We start from the raw sequence: 20,411 nt of genomic DNA, 5'->3' as shown, positions 1-20,411 counted from the left end.
ATCAATTGGAACATAACAAGAGACTAGCTAAGGGGAATTTTATTTTTTTCTCCAACTAAATTAACTGTTTATTATTATTTTTTTTTAAATTTATAAAACTTATGGTTGTTAGCGTGTTTATTCTAATTTATTAAAAATGTATTTATTATGAAAGAGGCTGTTTTAGCTTAGTTGTTTCCTAGTCAGTGTGCATTAAGATGGACTGATGGGGAAACTTGACCTAAGCCCCTTGGTTTAAAGTTGGCAGTGAATAGAACAATCATCAAACCTGGACAGTGGACTAGTTTGGAAAGCTCACAGTTTTGGTGGAACATAGTTTGATGATTCCATATTCTTTTCAAAAACTAATTACAACATAATTTGTTTACAAGGCTACTTCCATGAAAGGGTTCACAGGAAGTACAATTATTGCCTTCACCGGAAACAAAATGCACCTTCAAATTCAATGCATCCCCTTGGTTGTTACCATAATGAGAATTTTTTTTTAATGTACTTGGAACATAAGTCAGTACACCACTTGTCATAAAATGAAGATATGATGTATTTTTCAGTGTTCTTTTTTTGTATTATGACACACGTTATATATGGTATATCGCCTCCTGTTTTGAATACATTAAAAAATCTTCCCATTGCAACAGATTTTAAATAAATTTCTAACTTATTAGCATTGGAGATATATATTTTTATCTTGTAGCATAACATTTAGGAGTTGAGACCAGTGAACTTCAACATAACTGCTTCATAACTGCTAAAACCCAAGAGCACGAGACGAATGCACAAACTATCAAACAAAGTTTTTTAACACCAATATAAAATTGACAAAAACAGGCACAGATGTGGCTGCAATCCTTGATGAGACCATATATACCAGCCGTGATGGTTAGCCCATTCACTTAGGCCCGTGTAGAAGTATGAATATCGTATATTTTGTATTTGTTTGTATTCCGTATTTCTAAATGTGATTTGTATTCTTATCATTCGAAGGATCATGAGTTGAGTGTTGGAGTTTTGAGCCTCCATGTTCCACATCGGGGAACATATGGTTCCCAATGGTCTTTATATATGTTTTGTCCTTTATATCAATTGGATTTGGACAATTTGGAAAATGATCGAAGGTTTTGGCCTTTTGGTTGTGTGGACTTGTATAATATAGTCTAATACAATTAATATTAATTAATCACAGCCTTGGAAGTTAAAATTTATCAGAGTTTATTAATTTTAATTTCCGATAAAATTTTTAATTAACATATTAATTAAAAAACCGTTTTGATTTAGTGACAAAGCTTTTAGAGAGAGTTGTGTACTTTCAAATATGTTCAACAGGTATTTGAAAGGGTATGAAACAACCTATATATTTGCAAGCTCAGTTTCCAATAGAATCATCTTTTCTTCCTCTTTCTCTTCCGTACAAAATTCCTAGAGAGTAAACACACAAAGCAATTCGCCAGAATTCTATAATTCAGTGCGGGTTATAGAATTAGACAGTTGTATCCTAATCAAGCAAACGTCGTAGAACCACAAGCACAAGAGTGGGACGGAAAAACTATTCGAAAGGCATAACTTTTGTGCTAGCCTCTATCTGTGATTCAATCAAGTTAGTATCATTTTAATTCTTATAATTATTTATGTTATTTCATTCTATATTGTAAGTATTTTTCATTAATAAAGAATCAGTATTTCAAGTTCTATTATTTATATTTATTTCTGAATTGTTCTCCAACATTGAGTATGAATGAAAGTATCATCTTCTCTCTTTACCCCTCTCTCTCATCTAGAACAAATTCACACATGGAAGAAAAGTAGACGATGATATCATTATCAAAGTTATTGCAAAATCAGAAGTAAACCCGGAAAACATTCAACCAAAAAAAAAAAAAAACCCGGAAAACATCTTTGCCAATTCAAATGAAACGGAAAATCAACAAACAAGCATAGCTAACACCTCGAAGTTTACCTTCCACCGTGGAATAGACAGATCTATCGGTATCAAAACCTAGAAGCTTACTCCTTCCAGGTTTCAAATTCAAATACTCTAGATTATCCTTGTAAACCCAGCGTGCTTGAAGTACCTTGCATTTGTAGGTATCGAAATTTTAGTAAAATAAATGTTTGCCAACAATTTAAAATTTTGACATGTCAAGGCTTATGTGGCATATGCCATATATCTCACAAATTATAAACGTGGCATGTGACTCATTAAAAAAACCAAACAAGTCATCAAGGGTGTCACGCGTGGACATTTAGTTTAGTCGGATTAAAGTTGAAATGTGAAAGATAACTTCATTAAAGATTATTTGATGGGTTCAAGTCATGAACCAAGTCCAAAACGAGGCTCAGTCCATTTGTCAATTAATCAGGCCCACATCAAGACTTAAAGAGCCTATAAATACGAGACTCCATGATAAAGAAGAGGGTAGAAAACATATTTTTACACTCAAGACGCTCAAGCCTCCAAATGCTCTCAAACACTCAAAAGACTCTGAAAGTTCTCTGTATTCTTCGCCACACTCTGTGAAGAACCGTCAAGCATCACTACACGTGCCAATTCTTCTGTTGCCATAAGCCAAATCCTTGTGACGTTTATCGTTTGAGAACAAGTCGTTACGACCATTGAGTCACTCTACATCTACACTTGGCAATTACTGAGAACAAATTAGAGGAATCAAACATTTGTAATAGAGTTTGTAATCCTAATTTTTCATTAATACAAATATCATTTTATACATATATTCTATTCTTTTCTTATTCGTTGCAGGAAATTTCATGTTTACAGTACTCATTCCGATCAGGATTGAAGTTGAAACTATAAGCAAAATCAGATTTTGAGCCCAAGACATGTTGGGGAACGCGGGACCTGTTTGTATACGAGTTGAGACTATAGAACTGACTTCACCGGCAAGTGTTAGAGTATCACCGTTGCTATCCATGTTTTTCTTATGCAGTGAGGGAAGAGATACGATAATCAAACCAAAGGGAAGAAGAGAGAAGAGAACAAGCTAAGAACTGGCAAAGAATCCTTAGGCTATATACATGAAACTTGCTTTAGGGTATTTTTATGGTCAATTGATTGAGGTAGAGGTGGCAAATCAACTTATTGGGTTGTTAATGAGTACATATTAAGACTCATTTAGTTTGATTTTACCTTATAACATCATTACTACTACCATTCACACCCTCATCTCATGATGTTATCAAGTTAAAAGGGTTTTAACAGATCCCCATTAACATTTCAATGGGTTAATTTGCCATCTCTAGCTTTAGGGTTTTGTCGCATAGGTTTACATTCCTTATTTGATGACTCATTTTAATGTATTTAGGTGTTTTTGTTTATTTGTATTTTTGAAATTCTTTATAAAATGGTTGTTGAGGGCAATTAACATTTTTTTAGGTCAAAAGTAACTTCATTATGAACAGAACAAAATTACAAAAACAAGGGTACCGAATACAAAAGTAAGCACAAAACAAAAGAAAGGACTCTCCATACAAACAAATACAAAGTAAGCTTGTGCCTAATAAGAAAAGGAAAACTAATGAAAATGGCTTGAAAACTTTGGGTTTTAACAATAAAGACAAAATAAAAGATAAAATGAATAATACCATATTTGACTTTTTTGTGTAAAAATGTGGTTTTTCGTTAAAGTGAACAGTATCGTCAACTTTTTGTTAAAACTCCCAATAAGAAATTGGAGCCCATAACAGAAGAAAAAGAAAAAGAAAACATACATACATGGAAACCCTAGCAACTTCTTCCCGAAGCTAGCAACTTCTCCCTACAACCACCGCCACCAGCAACCCAAGCGCCAAAGAGGAGACCGAAGCCTCGACAAGAGATCTATAGAAGACGGTATTGTAGCATCCTCCCGAAGCTAGCAACATGCATCATCTTCAAGCGATCAAATGATGAGTCAAACATGATTCTCGAACCATCCTAAAAACCACCGCAAACATGAAATCCACAACTGTGGGAAGGACTAAAAGGGGCACTAGCAGCAAACGGATACAAGAATACATCAAAACCAGTTAGCCCAAAAGTAAAAACAGCCGACAAAACCTTAATCCCCATTAAATAGAAGTAGGCCACAACCAAATCAACCCAAATATGACAAGCAAACCCAAAAGCAAAAATCAAATCTTTAAGTGTAGCAATTGAGATTCCAGATTGGGCTCGAAACTTTAAGATGTAATTTTTGGTTATGGGAGAGGGAAGATGGTGGAGAAGAAAATTCATTGTTGCAAAGGACTGACGCGTAGGTTGGTGATGGAAATATGGAAGGGCTTGGGTTGAGGGAAAGGGGCTGAAAACGAGGAAGAAGGTATGAAAAGAACGCCAAAAAAAAAAAAAAAAAAAAAAAAAGAGCACCAAAATACGAAAAGGTATTGCGTCCATGGTTGAATTAGATAACTCACTATACTAGATTTTCAACGTATGTTGCAAGAAGAAATGAATGTCAATTTTCAAATTTTAACCAAGTTTAACTCTTGACGACTCCATGTTTTACCTTCAACTTGGACAAAATTTGGACGCTGACATCCGTTTCTTCATGCAGCACACAAGGAATCCAATCCAATTCGAGAACGAAACATAAAATCATACCAGTCCATTTAATATAATATTTCATATACAAACAAGTTTCGGATTTCATAACTCACAGCGGGATCCCACAAACCCAGAAATTCACGTATGATTGACCGGTTCTACCTTCTAGAACTCAAATAAAAGTACATCAAGTACCCTGCTCACCTTCCTGAACTCTTTTTCCATCAATATCTTGAGCGGCTCCTAACCCTTTAAGGTGGTCCGCTCTCGGTAACAATCCCCATGAGCGCAAATAGGCCCCAGGCAACATAAGGAAAAGGTACACAGTGGGGTCACCTTGGTGAGCGGGAGTAAGTTCGTGAACGATTACGGGTTCGAGAGCGGGAGCTAGACCGGGAACGAGATCTAGAATGAGACCGGGAATAACGTCGTAGGGAACTCTTCCTTCTCGGACTTCTACTACGTTGGTGTCTTCTGCATTTAACACATTTTCACAATCATGGGCAAGGCAATATAATTCGGCATAGATTTTGGACCCACCATAAGAGATCATAACATCATTTGATTATCAGCCTTATGTTCATACTCATAGCCAGCACCTTTTATTATGTAAAAAGAAAAATCACCGACCTTGGAGGAGAACGGCTATAACTCCTACTGCGGCTACGACGCCTAGATCGACTTAATCGGCTTGTTTCTGCAAGTTTTTCCAGCCTCTGGCGTTCCTGCTGTCGCTTTTTAGCTATTTCAGCAGCAGTATCTTTCTTAACTGAAAAAGCAATGAAGTTCAAAATGATATTATATACCATGAGTCAGGCACTGATAACAAAATTGAATAACAATCAGCTGTTTAACATAAGCAATGCATTAAGTTATCGGACATACTTTGTTTGTTCAGTTGCTTGCTCATAATCCTTTTAAGTCGTTCTGGAGGAGTTTCTTTCTTCTCCACTGGTTGCTGCTTCAACGGCCCAACAGAAGTACTTCCCTTAGTTAACTTAGCTAATGCTGATGATGTACTGTGAGGTAAGGAAACAAAGTTTAAAAAGTGAGAAAAATACTGTTACAAGGATATAGAAAAACCTCAGTTATAAAAGCTGAGACGAAAACAATAAGCACAATGATTAATAAAGCCTCCAATGATTACGTTCCCTCAAACTTAAAATGTGAAGAAAAACAAAAGATCTTCTGATCCAGGTTCCATGAGATACCTTGCTGGTGGTTTCACCAATTTAGCGCCCTTATCCTTCTCAAGGGATGCACCGGATGCAGGATCAATATGCAGAGCCTCAAGTATGAGACCAGTTGAAGGCCTGCAGGAAAGAAGAAGCATTAGGAATAACAATATCCGGGAACAAAATGAGCTTCAGAAACAAAGCCTCCTTCCCTCTTCCTGTTGGCAGTTAGGTTGATACCCCTAAGCCTGATCTATTCTAAGCCAATAAATTTTGCTCAGGTAACAAAATGGGTGAAAAGATGCAGCAGAGTAAAGAGTGTCCAATGAATCTTTGTAAGAATAAATGTTCGAGTGCTCCGACCGGATTAACACATCGGCCTGTGAGGGAGGAGACGATGGTGGAGAGAACCCTTCACGCTTTGATCCATCCTTGTCCCCGGATCCCCCGAATTCCGTAATATATTCAATTTTAGCAATTGTTGGTTTGCTTCGATGAGCATCATCAGAATGTCGTCCACAAGGATATCTCCGTGAGTATGATGGTGAATATGATCGAGATCTTGATCTACAAACACAAATAACAAGAGGTAACAAACAAAGGTCTTTTGTGGGAAGATATAGACACGAATACGAACGATATAACGATTTTACCTTCTTGGGCGAGGATAAGCTTCATATGTTGGACTTCGTCTAGTTTCACTGCAGTGCAATCTTTTCATAAGTTATATGGAAGGAAAAATCCTACCATTTGGGCAACAGGAGCAAAAGTCAAGTAATTTTGGAAAATAAAATTTTTCATTGTTTACCGGTATGGGTCATGGTGGAGCACCAGAGTTCCAGTTACCCGTGCAGCTTCTCTTTCTCTCTCCCTTTCTATCTGAGAAGCCTTCCTTCTTTCCTTACGACTTAGTTTCCTCTACAGATTTTTGCGAATTCAAATTATGGATTATGACTACCGGAACAGAAAGCACATGTAACCCACAATAGTGAGAACTTACAATTGCAGGATCGCCTTTGATCACTTCTTTTTGTCGTTTTTCCTCCTCCTTAGCTTTCTTATCCATGTAAACAAGCCAACCATATCTTTTTATTCCAAACTCTTTTGCTATTTTATCCATTCCTTCATCACTGCTGTCATCACTGTTGAAATCATCCTCATCCTCATCCTCGTCATCATCTTCATCATTATCATCAGAGTCCGAAAACTGGGCCTCATCTTTTCCATTCCCTTCATAAGAGAACCCCACCTGCGAATAAGAACCCTTAATAGCAGAAGGTTGTTGCGCCTGAGACCTACATATACATCAAAAACAAGACTTGATGCCACAAGCAAAACTATCATAGTATGCTAAACATACATACCACTAATAATGAGAAGACCTGCACCCGTATAAATGTAAAAGAAAATTCAAACCTGTCAGGAGCAAACGGGGCAGTAAACTTGGCCTCTATCTCTTGTTCCACATGTAGCAAACCCTCATCATCAGTATCTGTTAACGTAAGAAGCTTAAACTGTGACAATCTTAAATTTAAATTAAAACCCCACATCACAATTAATATTTCGAACACCAAAGGTTTGTAATTTTCGTCTTTCAATGCCTTTACGGATAGAGATAATTATTGCATACAGAAAAGCAATGTATAACCTACGAACTTGAGGCCGTTCGATTACATAAACATGGTCTGTAATCTACAATGTCATCCACATTTAAATGAATACATATGATTAGAAATCAAAACAAAGTACCGACATCCTCTACGACGATGCTTAATTAAATCCCGATAACGCTCAAAATTAACAAACTCTTCTAATTCCTCCTCTTCTTCGGACTTTTCGTGAGCACGCAAGTGCCGCGTATCTCGAATAAAATCGAGCAGAGCTCGCCCATCAAATCTGCATTTTACATTTACCAATACAAAATTCAAGCTAAAAACCGTCACAAATTTAATATGAAAAATCGACAGTAAAACTAAAACAGAATTGAAATTTATACCTATCAATCAAAACATCCTGCTTCCCATTCCAAGGAATCCTGATAGAAATTGAATTCGAACAAAACGACGTCGAGATTATACATACACATGCAAATTGAAGCTGAGAGAAGGAGAGTTGAGGGAAAGGAGCATTACAGGCCTTGCTGGTCCTCGGTGGCTTGGTAGAGGCCGTCATCACGGTACAAGCGGCAGCGAGAGCCGACGACCTGGATCGACTGCTGGGGGTCGCCGCGGCGCTTGGCCAGGAAAACGGCACGCCGTTGAGCTCGCTTACGAGCGGCGTCCATCATGTCGTGGACCTTCCGCTCCGACCTCCTGGCTTCGTGCCACATCGTTCCAGCGGATTCGATTCGAATTCGAGGGTCGACAGGTCGAGTTGCGAACCTGAGAGGAGCCCTAACCCTTTTGGTAGTTACAGTTTGCCTCCTCTATCACCGACTTACGCCATGAGAACGATGAGGCGAATCATGGGATATACAATACTTCTGTATATTCGGTTTTTCAGCCCAAATTTGGGTTTTGGCCCAAATTTACTCAAGCCCAACACTATCAAATTGAAAATTGATGTTCTATTGGGGTACAAGTTGGGTTCGAAATTCTAATTTTATCAAAAAAAAAGTTTCATTTGAAATCCAACAACACCGAATAAGTTGTACGGATTACGTGTGCAACATGTTTCGTCCCCTAAAAATTTTAAGCTTTTTATTTTATTTTTTATGTGTGCAAGGCCTTAGGTCACACCTTTGACAAGGGATTCATATTGGAGCGATTTAGAACATCTTCACCCATTAATGAAAAGTAAGAGTAAGAACTTTTGCTAAGCCTTAAGCCCTCTGGCAAAGGCCACGTCATTGCGACGTGAGCAGCCAGCAAGTGGGTTTGAAGGGGTAATCAATGGGACAGGTTTGTGCAAGGTATGTTTAGGTGCTGAGGGTGGATGTGGGACATCTAGACGAAGCCCAAAGTTGTCTAATCCAAAGTTGCTGTTCCAAACCAAAGTTGACAATTGTTTCCGATCTTCATTGCTAATTCATTCCTAAAGTCTAATTTGTCAACAGTTCATGCTTAGTCCATGGTCAAAATTACTTCTTTTCAAAGTTTGGAAGAAGACGGTGATTACGGCTTGTGTTTTGTTTATAGTAGATGCTATAGTGGGATTGTTAATTTGGTTTGTAATTCTACTAGGCAAGGCCAACAAAGCATAAAAGATTTAAAAAAAAAAAAAAAAAAACATTTGTGAATAGTGCTTGTCATTGCTTGCCCTTGCCTATGGTCTTGTCCTTTTTAAACGAATGGAGTGGCACGAAGACAAGTACTCTTCAAAGTAAAAGCTACTTACATGCCTTTACTCTTGTATTCTACTAACAGATAGAGATGCTCTTAATATTAAAAATAAAAATAAAAAATAAAAAACCCCAAATCATACCTCTAGCCTTTTCTTCATATGACACTCTTTTCTTCGTATTTTTGTTTGAGAGAAGGGAATAATGATTTTTCCAAAAGCAAGAAGAACAATTTTTCATTGAAATTTAAAAAATGATTTTATAAATACTCATATTAAGAAGGCCTTTTTAAAATTTCATCTCTTAAGCCTCATGCCTTTGTTTGGTTTTTGTCTATCTTTCTCATGATGTGGTAAGTCATTGTATGAGGATAGAGATAAAGATAAATAATCGTATAATCACATTATAAACAAGGCACCATCTTATTTATTGAAAGTATAATTACTTGGTTTTTGCTGTTAATGTGGCGACTTGAAAAGAGAGGGAACCTACAGTAAGTAACCAAAAATTACAATAAAAATCTCACGTTAATTATTCAACTCAAATGTTTTAATTAAAAAAAATAATAATAAAAGTACTTGAATTGAGATATCAAAATGGCTTTTGGCTTTAGAAAATTGTAAGTTGAAACCCCACGTTTACTTTAAACAACTCCGCCGACTTGGAACTGCTGCGCTGACTAATTACTACTAATTACAAGTGCTTTTGGATTAAAATTCAAAAGACATGGGACACCTGACATGATGATCCGCGCTCTGCATTCTTCCCATGCCATCATTCTCTCAGTTTTGTGTGTTTAGGGTTTGGCACGGAAGGGTCGAGATATGGGAATCCAAAGTCACAACTCAGACACACAGTCAAATTTGCAATTAAAATAAAAGGTCATTATTCATGCAATGATGTAATATAATGCTAGCATATGAGGTAGCGGAAACGAAGAGTAACTTATATGATACTGGTACATTGTTATATATCAAGACGTCTCGTATTAAAGTGAATCGTATTATATTATGTAGACAAAAAGTTACATGTATCTTTATATTATTAGTAGAAGACGCTATAATGAGGATGTAAAATACCGGTAATAGTTGAGACTTTGGCACTGGCAAAATCGGCATCCACCTTCTCTTCGTGGTCAAAGAATGAAAGAAAGTTGCAAGGATTCACCCCTCTGCTGTATATTTGTCCAAACTTTCTGGAACTTATACGACTAATTGGGTCAACATACAAATCTATGAAGCATCTCCATTATATTCTAATGGAAATTAAGCCGCCAGAGACCCATCCTTCCTCTTGCAGGCTGCTAATACACGAAGGAAATTGACATGTAAATTGTAATATAGCTTAACTTTGATTAGTTGGTAATTTATACAGAGGTTTGCGTATCGTGAATTCATTTAATTAAATTAGTAATGCTAGGAAGACTAAATATGTAGATAAAATTTTGTAAACTAAATGATTGAGAAGTTGATGATTGGATGATTACTTAAGCGTTGATAAATATGCTCATTTCTTATTAATGACACATCATTTAGTTTGCATATTTTGTTTACAAATTTAATCTTTCTAGCTAGCATTACTCTTAAAATATTATGGTGTGTTCAACCAACTATATAATACAAAGCCTGCTCATGTATTTAATTGTTCTCATTAATTATGTATATAATACAAAGTTTGCTTATTATATTAACACCCACAAATTGTTGAATAAACCTCACATACTTAATACACTCTACATTTGCTTTTTCGCTTAAAAATTATCTTAATACACCCAACATACTTCCCCATAATACCCCCACACCCCACATTCTCAATATACACCTTATATTTTCTACATACACCCCACATTTTCTATACACCCCACATTTCTGAAATCTTATAACACTCGTTTTTAATTTTCAGGGACCGAATCTAAACATTTCAACGTTTAGTTTGCCGAATGACTTCAAAATGAATGATTCGAAAAATGTTTAGATTAGAGAAAAAAGGTAAGAGTTTTATGGGACTAGTGCAATGGTAATGTTCTGGATGGTTTGTCTAGAAAGAAATACCAGGATGTTTAAGTATAAATTTGGAGACTAAATTAAAAAATAAAGGATAAGTATTGGGAATTGTTTTGGGTCTCGGTTTCTAATGACTTAAAGAATGCCCTTTCTTGTTGAATGTGAACGTTTTCTTCGATTTCTCTTGGCTAGAGGGTTTTGTGTCTTTTAACTGCATTTCACATTCTTTGACACTGTCTAACATTCAATTGAAATAGATTCCTATAGTTGCTACCCTTTTTCTCAAGGGTGGCCACATAAAATGTTGCCTTTTTTAATCACTAAACTTTTCTTTTTGGGATGACAAGGCGGGTTTTCCCAGACATATGCTGTCATTCATATATTGAAGAATTAGGTCTCCATCTTTCTAATACAAATAACATAAAAGAACCAACAAATTTGATGGGGATTGGCACCAAATGATTCCATTAGACTTTCAAAATTACCTTTTCTCAATACATGTGGAAGGTACATCGATTTTGTGTTCCATTCATCAAAAATGATTTTTCTCAATCAACATGTTTGTAGTTTCATTGGTTAGGGTTTCGTTCAACAATAGAGTGTGGAAGGGGTTTTGATAGTTGAATAAGAGAAATAATACGCTAAAAGTGATTTGGGGTGTATTTAGATTTTTTTTTTTTTTTTGAAACTAATAATGTCAAAATTGACATTGCATAGTTGGGTAAATAAGTTATTTAATCTTAAATTTTAATGTGGGGTCTAATATAAAAAGCCTCAGAATTAACCATAGTTTCCTGACCAAAATAAAATAATAATTACTTACGTACTATTTTAATTTCTTTACATGCAAATGTAGCTAAAATTTGAGCAACCCTTGTTACCCACTCCATCAACATGAAAATGATATAGAACTAAATTGCAAGATGAACTACATTGAAAATGAAACAAAACTAAACTGATTAGCAAGTTACTTAATTAATGTCATAAATGAATGTACCAATTGAGGCATGCTCCATCATGTATCGTGTGTGTCAAGTTATCTTCATTGTGAATCCAACCCCAGCTCAAGCTCAATCTACCCTGCAGCTTTACAACAATTTCAGCTTCACCAGTTATTAGGTTTTCAGTGTGGTTACCTAAACATCCATCCCAAGCCAACCAACTTTGCGTAGGTAGATTTTTCATGCATATATATGCGTAGCTTCATCTTAAGTATTATTAATTAATTTTTATAACATTAATCATTTGAACCTAATCATGATATTTTCGAGTCTACTCTAACTAGCACAGGACCTTAAGATTTTCTATAAAACCATAAACCCTAATTATAATAGTAATTTCCACACTCAAAATTTTTCCCGAGTACTTCTTTAATTATCCCTTGATTTTGGAAATTAGAGTCTAATCCTTGAATAAGATCAACTTTTGATTAATACATGGTATAAGATTAAGAATTGAATTTAGTCATTTGATCCGCTTTACATGTCATCATGCATATTCACTACTACAAATTTTGACTTTACCTACAAAATTAGTTTGTCGGCGAAAGCCAAAATTTGTCAGCCATTTTGTCTTGCAAAGCATGTCGTCTAAGAGTTTTCCCGACAAATTTTGGTATTTTGTTAGCTAAGGTTCAAATTTTACCGACAAACTCTTTTTTGTCGGCATTTCCACATGTCCCGACAAATATTTTCGTCGGTAAAGGGCATTTTAGCAGACAAATAGTACTTTTCAGCCAATAAAATATGTTTGTCACCATGGATATTTCGTTGGCATAGTCTTCTCTGTCTCAACAAAACTGGTTTCATCGGGAAGGACATTTAATTTATGAAAAAAAAGATAATTACTTTAATGCTCAACAACTACATAAACATATCAAAATACAATACACAAATTTGTTAAGAAATAATGCTTTATTGATTGTTAAATTTTTAATGTACATCTAAAGTGCTTAAACGAAAGCATATGTTACACAATTAAATTATCCTACTCTCATTCCTCAAAATTGGCTGCCATGTAGCATCACAAAACATCCCGCACCTGCAAAAAAAAAAAAAAATGTTACAAAACACAAACATAACCAAATAGGTACAAATTGACAATACAATTAGCGATAGACTCATAATCAATTTTTAACAATGAATCTAAATCCTTTCTATGTCTTCCTACATTAGTCTTAATACCAAAATATTTGAAAATTATTACACTACATGCCAAATTGAGCAGTTGAAATAAGTTGTTGGACCAAAAGGGAGGTGGCTTATAATCAAACCATTTGGTACACCATGACATTTCAATAATTTCAGAAATAACCAGCAAGATTTGAAAAAAAATAGAAATCAGTAAATGCTCAACTATGGAAAAGGACCAAAGCATCAAAACATTCATGGTAGGCACATTCTTAAATGTCATCATGTTCTCAAGTGAAGAGGTCAATCTAGGCATAATTGTAAACAAAAAATGATGACCAATGTAAAAACATAAAAATTCACTCAAAATACTAACTAAATTAAACACACAAACTATCTTCCCACAACTCAACGGTTGGGTAATGCATGTTGATTCATAAGAAGTGATCAAGCAACATCAATTCAGAGTACTACTCTATCTATCTTCTAGTGTTTCTAGTTAGATGGAAAAAGGCAGAGGTTTTAACACAGTCAATGATCATTAATAGTTAGAAGGCTTATTGAAAAAGTGCACCAACCTGGCCACCACGATTTATTTGTAGCACATTGAGAAAAAAGAGTTTTAGTTCTTGCACCAGTGTGATTCAACGACAATCAATAATCAACACCCGCGTTGTATAATATCACCAAAATGGACACAAGTGCAACAAAAACGACAATCAATAACCAACACAGCATGATACAACCAAAATGAACACAAGAGTGAACCAAAACTGATTTGAATAATGTGATAAGTAAAGAAAAAGGCTAGGTCAACCTTTGCAAATTGTAAAAGTGGAGCACTCGGGTCCCAGGAAGTAGTCATAAAAAATTTTCGGGTCTCTTTAAGATGCGTTTGCATACGTATTGTTAATGTGAGCTTGGGAGTAAGATTCAGAAATGAAAGCCATGAAGAATCAACAACATAACTAAATGAAAAACTAAACAATTACATGTTCAAATTACCACGCGATTACACAAGAACTTAAAGACAGTGATACATTATAAACAAAAGAACAAAAAAAGGAACTTTCATATATAATTGATCATATATACATTATAGACTAGAGAGATAACAAACCTTCTAGAGCTTCTTTGATTGTGCGCTTCTTTGCATAGAGCAAGCATTGTTTGCCTCCCAAGCTCTTTCTGTACAAGTACTATTTTCATAGAAGATTAAATAATGCCAAAGAAACACCAGTGAAAAATGAATCCAAATCACCAAACTGAATGTATGCCGTTACTAAACTCTACAGATACTGGGATTAAAATCTAACCAGTTAATGATGAAAGAAAATTAAATAGTTACTAAACATTTATTGACTAGAAAATGAATCATGTACCAGATGACTGGTGTAACATCCCACATCGTATAGGGGAGTGATCCTTATATGTATATTCCCATCTTTATCTAGCACGAGGCCTTTTGGGAGCTCACTGGCTTCGGGTTCCATAGGAACTCTGAAGTTAAGCGAGTAGCACGAGAGCATTCCCAGGATGGGTGACCCATCGGGAAGTTCTCATGTGAGTTCCAAAAATAAAACCGTGAGGGCGTGGTTGGGGTCCAAAGCGGACAATATCGTGCTACAGTGGATTCAGGTCCGGGAAGTGGTCCCGCCCCAGGTCGGGATGTGACAATTTGGTATCAGAGCCTAACCTTGGTCGCGTGTGTGCCGACGAGGACGTCGGGCTCTTAAGGGGGGTGGATTGTAACATCCCATATCACCCAGGGGAGTGATCCGTATATGTATATTCCCAGCTCTATCTAGCATGAGGCCTTTTGGGAGCTCACTGGCTTCGGGTTCCATGGGAACTCCAAAGTTAAGCGAGTAGCGCACGAGAGCATTCCCAGGATGGGTGACCAATCTGGAAGTTCTTGTGTGAGTTCCCAAAAACAAAACCGTGAGAGCGTGGTTGGGGCCCAAAACGGACAATATCGTGCTACAATGAAGTCGGGCCCGAAAAGTGGTCCCGCCCAGGCTGAGATGTAACAACTGGTGGTTGTCAAAACAACGAGAAAAATATACCCGAGAACAATAAAGGATTGCAACAGAAGAATTAGACCACATATCAAATTTTTCATGAAATATACAGCCCAGTTGTAGAGATATCTACGACTAGAATATTAATTTGATTAAATATTGGAACTTTAAAGGCAATAAAAACCAGGGAGAGTAATGGGAAAATGACCGATTTATCACAACCATAATCCGACAATTTAATTAGTAACATGACCCTAATTTCAATTCATTAAACATAGGAATTGACTGATGTGGTGCAAAGACTCACAATCGATTATGACTATAAAACCATAACTGCATTTTGATTGCAGTTTCCCAGAAATAAAAGTTAAAAGTAATTAAAATTCAAAAAGTGGATTAATCATCCTTGAACTCACGCAGGCTAGAAAGAAATTACAAACCTAACTTAGATTCTCAACCAAATTCATTACCTAAAATCCCTCAAAATTACAGTGGAAGAACAAATCTAAGAAAAGCACCATAAAATTGAAACTATACAAAAAGCTACGGGGAAAGAATAGGGTAAATAAAGATTGAGAACTTACCAAAGTTTTAGAGAACGAAATGCAAAGAAGCACCCTGCATTAGAAATTTTGGAGTTAGAATGGTCGAGCACTTTGACGATGACGCGATTAGATAAATCGACGGCGATGTCAACCACACGGAGCGACGACGATGTCGAGCATACGGAGTGACGATGAGCAAATGGAGCGAGATCGGAGAGCAGAGAGTTACGATTTCAAAGAGAAACAAAAGGGTGGGCTATCGACAGTTAAGATTAGGGTTCAATGAAAATACAATGATTTTTAAAGGGGGAATTTTTCGATAACAAAAGAAGAAGCGGGTGAATCAAAAGGACCAAAAGACAAAAGGCCGAGAATAAATTAGTCCGCGCCCCTCTTCTGATTGTTAGAGATGACAAACTTGCATGCTTTCTCGAGTGTCATTTTATTTGTCGGTATAAATATTTTTCGCCAACGAAAATATTGTCAGCACAAATTCAATGACTATGAGCTTACAAATTAAAATTTTGGTCGGGGAAGGTGTTTTGTGGCGACAAAATTTTACTTTGTCAGCTTAGAATTTGTCTGCAAAATGATATTTTCTAGTAGTGATTCCACGTCATATGTACCCATTTTACAATGATTTTATGGTCTTTCTTCCAATTCTATCCTCGTGAACAATAATTGTTTTTATGAGAGATGTTGCAAAATTTATTACTCATTTGAAATTCAAATATTTACATTTAATTTATTACTCATTTGAGAATTTTTGTAGAATTTATTACTCATTTGATATAAGGTGATGATCCTCTCAATCTCTCTCTCTCTCTCTTCCTCCTTCCCTCCCTCCTACAAGCTAGCCACCCATACTGCTCCACAGTGAGTTCGTGACCACAACTTCATGAATTTTGATTTTGCATCTTCTAGTTTGAATTGCCTCAAAAAATTCTATTAATATGAATGGAACTTTCCATTTAGTGATTGTTATACCTAAATATATGAAGGGTTTTTTCCATTTTTCATAACAATAGTGATCTCAACAAGAAGCCTTTTTTCGTATAGCTACATTATACTTTTGAGAACTATACAGGTACATACATTTGATATATATACTTCGTACAATGTTTCGGTACACATGTTTAGGTACTATATTTCAGTACATTTATATACTTTGATACATATACTTCAGTACATATACTTCAATGCATATACTTCAATGCATATACTTCGGTGCACACATACTTTGGTACACATAATTAGTTACAATCATTTTATCATTGTTTGGTATATACTCTTTACTTTGCAACTTGCGTAACGTCAAACTTTGTGTATTTTGCATTTTATTTCTTAACATTTCATTAATATCTTTTTGTTACGGTTTTCCATTCAGGTGCATTTATTAATAGAGGAGGTCAAGGATGATGGCAAAAAATCTGGATCAAATTAATCAAAAATTTAGTTTGACAAAAAAAATCAAATGCTTAATATGGCCATTTTGGGAATGAAAAAAACGAATTTAAGTATCTAATAACAATTAATTATCAATTTATATATAAATGCTTATGTGGATATCTAGTCAATGGACTATAATTAATATTTGATCTTACCTTAGGTTTTAATTGAATTTCAATCTTATGAAATGATTAATATTCAATTGCCCCATTAGACCATCTTTGACACATCTCGACCTGGAACGTCCACCTAGACTCCAAATCGAGCTGTACTAGCCGACATCTGGAGGGTGACAAAGCCATAAAGTGTTGTGATGTGGAAATATGAATAAATTTAAACATAAAAGTGCCTAAATACAAGAGTGCGCTGTGAGTGGGAATGAACCCAATTCACACGTGATGACATAACATAAATACAGTACAGTAAAATAAGGTGAGAAAGTATACTATTGAAGGTAACCGTCTACCTCAAGATTTGCCAAGAATCCTCGTCGATATGAAAGCTCAGCTACTAAAACTTGGAGGGGCGAAAACAAGGGTGAGTGGGCCTGAAAATAAAGTTTTAATAAAAAACCTTTGAAAATGTTTTAACCACTTGTCGTAAAACATGTATAGTTTCCAAAATATAAATACTACGTGTAGTACGAAAATACTTACCGTAGCCTGCAAAACGTAAATAAGGATGACATCCCAAAATCACAAAATCTCAATAGTAATATAACTAAAATCAGGTGCTCAATAACCTATGCTAGCACACCAGTCGGAGTCGCCTAATGCGACCTGTACGACTGCACCTATTGCTCATCAATATATGCTAGCACACGAGTCGGAGTCACTTAATGCGACCTGTATGACAGGACCGGGTATAATCATAATATACACAGTAGTGCTATAATCATGTGAAGACTAGGGATAATCGTGGTCACCTATGAGTCGGAGTCGCCTAATACGACCTATACGACAGGACTGAAACCTACTTGGATCCAAAGTGAGCGTGTGGTGCGGGGGTGAACATACACATAAAGGACTGGCCCTAGCCCGGGGCGAGCACTAACAACAGGGTGCAGCAATGATGAGTAGACTACATGAATATAAGCATGCCACAGTGATTCGATAGTTCTAATCAACATACTAACATTCATAGTCGTAGATATAATTATGGCATCAAAGATTATAAGCATACTTGTGCGTCAAAGCCAGGCGTACGTAAGGAATACTTTTTCAAATGCATAAATGGAAACTATCAATCACACACACACACACACTATAAAAAGGAAAAGACTCACTCACTTGAAATATGTGCTACAACTTCCTAGCACGAATATTGAGGCATCACTAATGATCGGCACCTAGAATTTAGCTTTTAGCTTAGGATTGGGTTTGGTCTTATTCTATTGTACGAATATAAAATTGGAAAGAGAGTGTTAGAGCATGTATAATCACACTCATTAATCCCTCATGCATATCGTAATTACCTTAAAACTAAAATACAAGGTGGTGGGTATAACCACAGAAACCAATATTCACTCGTGTGAAGCATCAATGACGAACACAACCCCACCCTAACACACAAACCCCCCTTCCCCGCCGAACATTTTTCCGCGAATCAAACAGAAAATACATATACCAAAACACGCAAACAAAGGAAAAAAAAACAAAAAAACAAAAAAAAAAAAAAGAGAAGTTTCCAAAAACTAGTGAAAAATCAGCAAAGGGTACAGGACAGGTCATGATGACGAGGACCAACCTAAGCAAAGTCTCCACCGGGCCCTACTATCTACCTCCCCTCCTATTAAACCCTTCTCCTTCGTAACAAACCCAAAAACGCCAACCAAGCCATAAGCGCTCTCAAAGAGCCCCCAGCGCGCGAGGTCCTCCGACCTCCGCCGCAAATCCCCCCACCCACCACGGCAGGGGCGGTGGATGCGCCTATGTCTGAACCCCACGCGCCGCCTCCTCCACCGCTCTACAAGCAGCGGTCGTGGTCCCCGGACGCATACCGCGACGAGGCATGGCACCGCCGCAAGAAAATCAACGGCAGATCGAACCTCCAGCGGAGCAAGAGCGTCACCGACGAAGATCTCGACGAGTTGAAAGCCTGCATCGAGCTAGGGTTCGGGTTTGACTCGCCCGAGTCCGATCAGCGACTCGCTAACACTTTTCCCGCGTTGGGACTCTACTACGCGGTTAACAAGAGTTACTGTGACTCGGTTTCTAATAAGTCTACTGGGACTCCAACGTCGCTGTTTTCGCCGACGCCGTCTGAGTGCGACTCGGTGCCCTCCCCATCGGCAGCCCCCATACCATTTTCGGACCCGGTATGTATATTTCATTTTTCACGTGATTTTAAAAACTTGGTTTTGTTTCTTCTTCAAGTATTCATCATGTTTATGAATCAAGTTCCTGACTTTCTGTTTGTTTCTCGGGAAAATTGGAATGTTGGGTGAAGGAGATACGCCGCAGACGGTGAAGACGCGGCTGAGGCAGTGGGCACAGGTGGTTGCTTGCACGGTGAGGCAGAGTTCGTGAGGTGATTAATGTACCAAACCAGAGTTAAGAATGTAACCACAACGTCAACGTCAAACTTGTCAATGATTGTTGTTTATGATTCCAAATTCCCCACCCCCACCCCCACCGACTTTGCTTGCATGGATTAAAAATTAATAACCAGAGGGATTAAAATTCTAAAAAGTAGTTGTTAATGTGAACCAACTTGTACTGGGAATGGATTGACTTTTCGCTTTTGGTTTTTCTTTAGTTTGTAATCTGGCAATGTTCTCATTCTATTTGTCTGCTCTCTTTTTTTCTCCTTTAGTTGAATTAGTGTCTGAAGGCAAAAAAAAGTCACAATTCGATGTTTGTTTGAATGTTTATGTCCGACACTTTGATTCTGTTTGATTGTAATAACAAATTATAATACACAAAACACTCCTACAACATGTCTTCTTTTCCTTTATTTTTGTTTTGTTTTTCAACTAATGCACGCCAACTCTAGCTCAAATAGCACTTCCAGAATCTCGTTGAGATTTCTAAAACATCTTCTCTCTTTTTTTTCTGTGAGCTTTCATGTTTTAGACAATAAATAAATAAATTTTAGGTTAACTACATTTCACATCCTTTAATTTAGAATCATTTTCAAAATGAGCCACAAAGTTCCTATTGCATCATATGTTATTGTAATTGAATCAATTCATATTGACCCTTCAACAAAGTAATGACATGATGAGCATGAGACTAGTATATGGGATAACGTGTAAATCACATTAACAAAAC

At 36.6% G+C, this 20,411-nt stretch overlaps 2 protein-coding genes across 5 annotated transcripts; one reads left to right on the top strand and one right to left on the bottom strand.

Annotated features, from left to right (window-relative positions):
- Positions 1-4,578: 4,578 nt before the first annotated feature.
- Positions 4,579-8,172, bottom strand: LOC125471198 (CLK4-associating serine/arginine rich protein-like). Of its 4 annotated transcripts, none has more exons than XM_048571375.1 (12): positions 7,845-8,172; positions 7,709-7,747; positions 7,466-7,608; positions 7,129-7,204; positions 6,713-7,007; positions 6,521-6,630; positions 6,366-6,425; positions 6,076-6,279; positions 5,749-5,850; positions 5,423-5,556; positions 5,168-5,306; positions 4,579-5,008 (listed from the first exon to the last, which is right to left on the bottom strand). In XM_048571375.1, exons 1-12 carry the CDS (start codon positions 8,039-8,041, stop codon positions 4,870-4,872), a joined length of 1,638 nt encoding a protein of 545 aa, XP_048427332.1. In that variant the 5' UTR covers positions 8,042-8,172; the 3' UTR covers positions 4,579-4,869. The 4 variants fall into 4 exon arrangements, with proteins under 4 accessions (XP_048427332.1, XP_048427331.1, XP_048427333.1 ...); XM_048571374.1 differs by having other exon boundaries at positions 4,579-5,011; positions 7,845-8,171; XM_048571376.1 differs by having other exon boundaries at positions 4,579-5,011; positions 6,366-6,413; positions 7,845-8,171.
- Positions 8,173-19,069: 10,897 nt separating this feature from the next.
- Positions 19,070-20,075, top strand: LOC103942249. The gene is made up of 2 exons (XM_009352442.3): positions 19,070-19,456; positions 19,588-20,075. Exons 1-2 carry the CDS (start codon positions 19,070-19,072, stop codon positions 19,606-19,608), a joined length of 408 nt encoding a protein of 135 aa, XP_009350717.2. The 3' UTR covers positions 19,609-20,075.
- The last annotated feature ends 336 nt before the right edge of the window (positions 20,076-20,411 follow it).

Source organism: the organism of the source record quoted next, unplaced genomic scaffold (genome assembly GCF_019419815.1).
Source record: "Pyrus x bretschneideri cultivar Hongxiangsu unplaced genomic scaffold, Pyrus_bretschneideri_v1 Contig59, whole genome shotgun sequence".
Taxonomy (NCBI): domain Eukaryota; kingdom Viridiplantae; phylum Streptophyta; class Magnoliopsida; order Rosales; family Rosaceae; genus Pyrus; species Pyrus x bretschneideri.
This window is presented reverse-complemented; position numbering and strand designations above follow the sequence as displayed.

Coding starts and splice junctions, on each gene's coding strand:
- LOC125471198 (XM_048571374.1), bottom strand. CDS start 8,041: ATGTGGCACGAAGCCAGGAGGTCGGAGCGGAAGGTCCACGACATGATG. Junction 6,280..6,365: donor GCTTATCCTCGCCCAAGAAG/GTAAAATCGTTA, acceptor TTGTGTTTGTAG/ATCAAGATCTCGATCATATT. Junction 5,557..5,748: donor TTGGTGAAACCACCAGCAAG/GTATCTCATGGA, acceptor CTTACCTCACAG/TACATCATCAGCATTAGCTA.
- LOC103942249 (XM_009352442.3), top strand. CDS start 19,070: ATGTCTGAACCCCACGCGCCGCCTCCTCCACCGCTCTACAAGCAGCGG. Junction 19,457..19,587: donor CCATACCATTTTCGGACCCG/GTATGTATATTT, acceptor TGTTGGGTGAAG/GAGATACGCCGCAGACGGTG.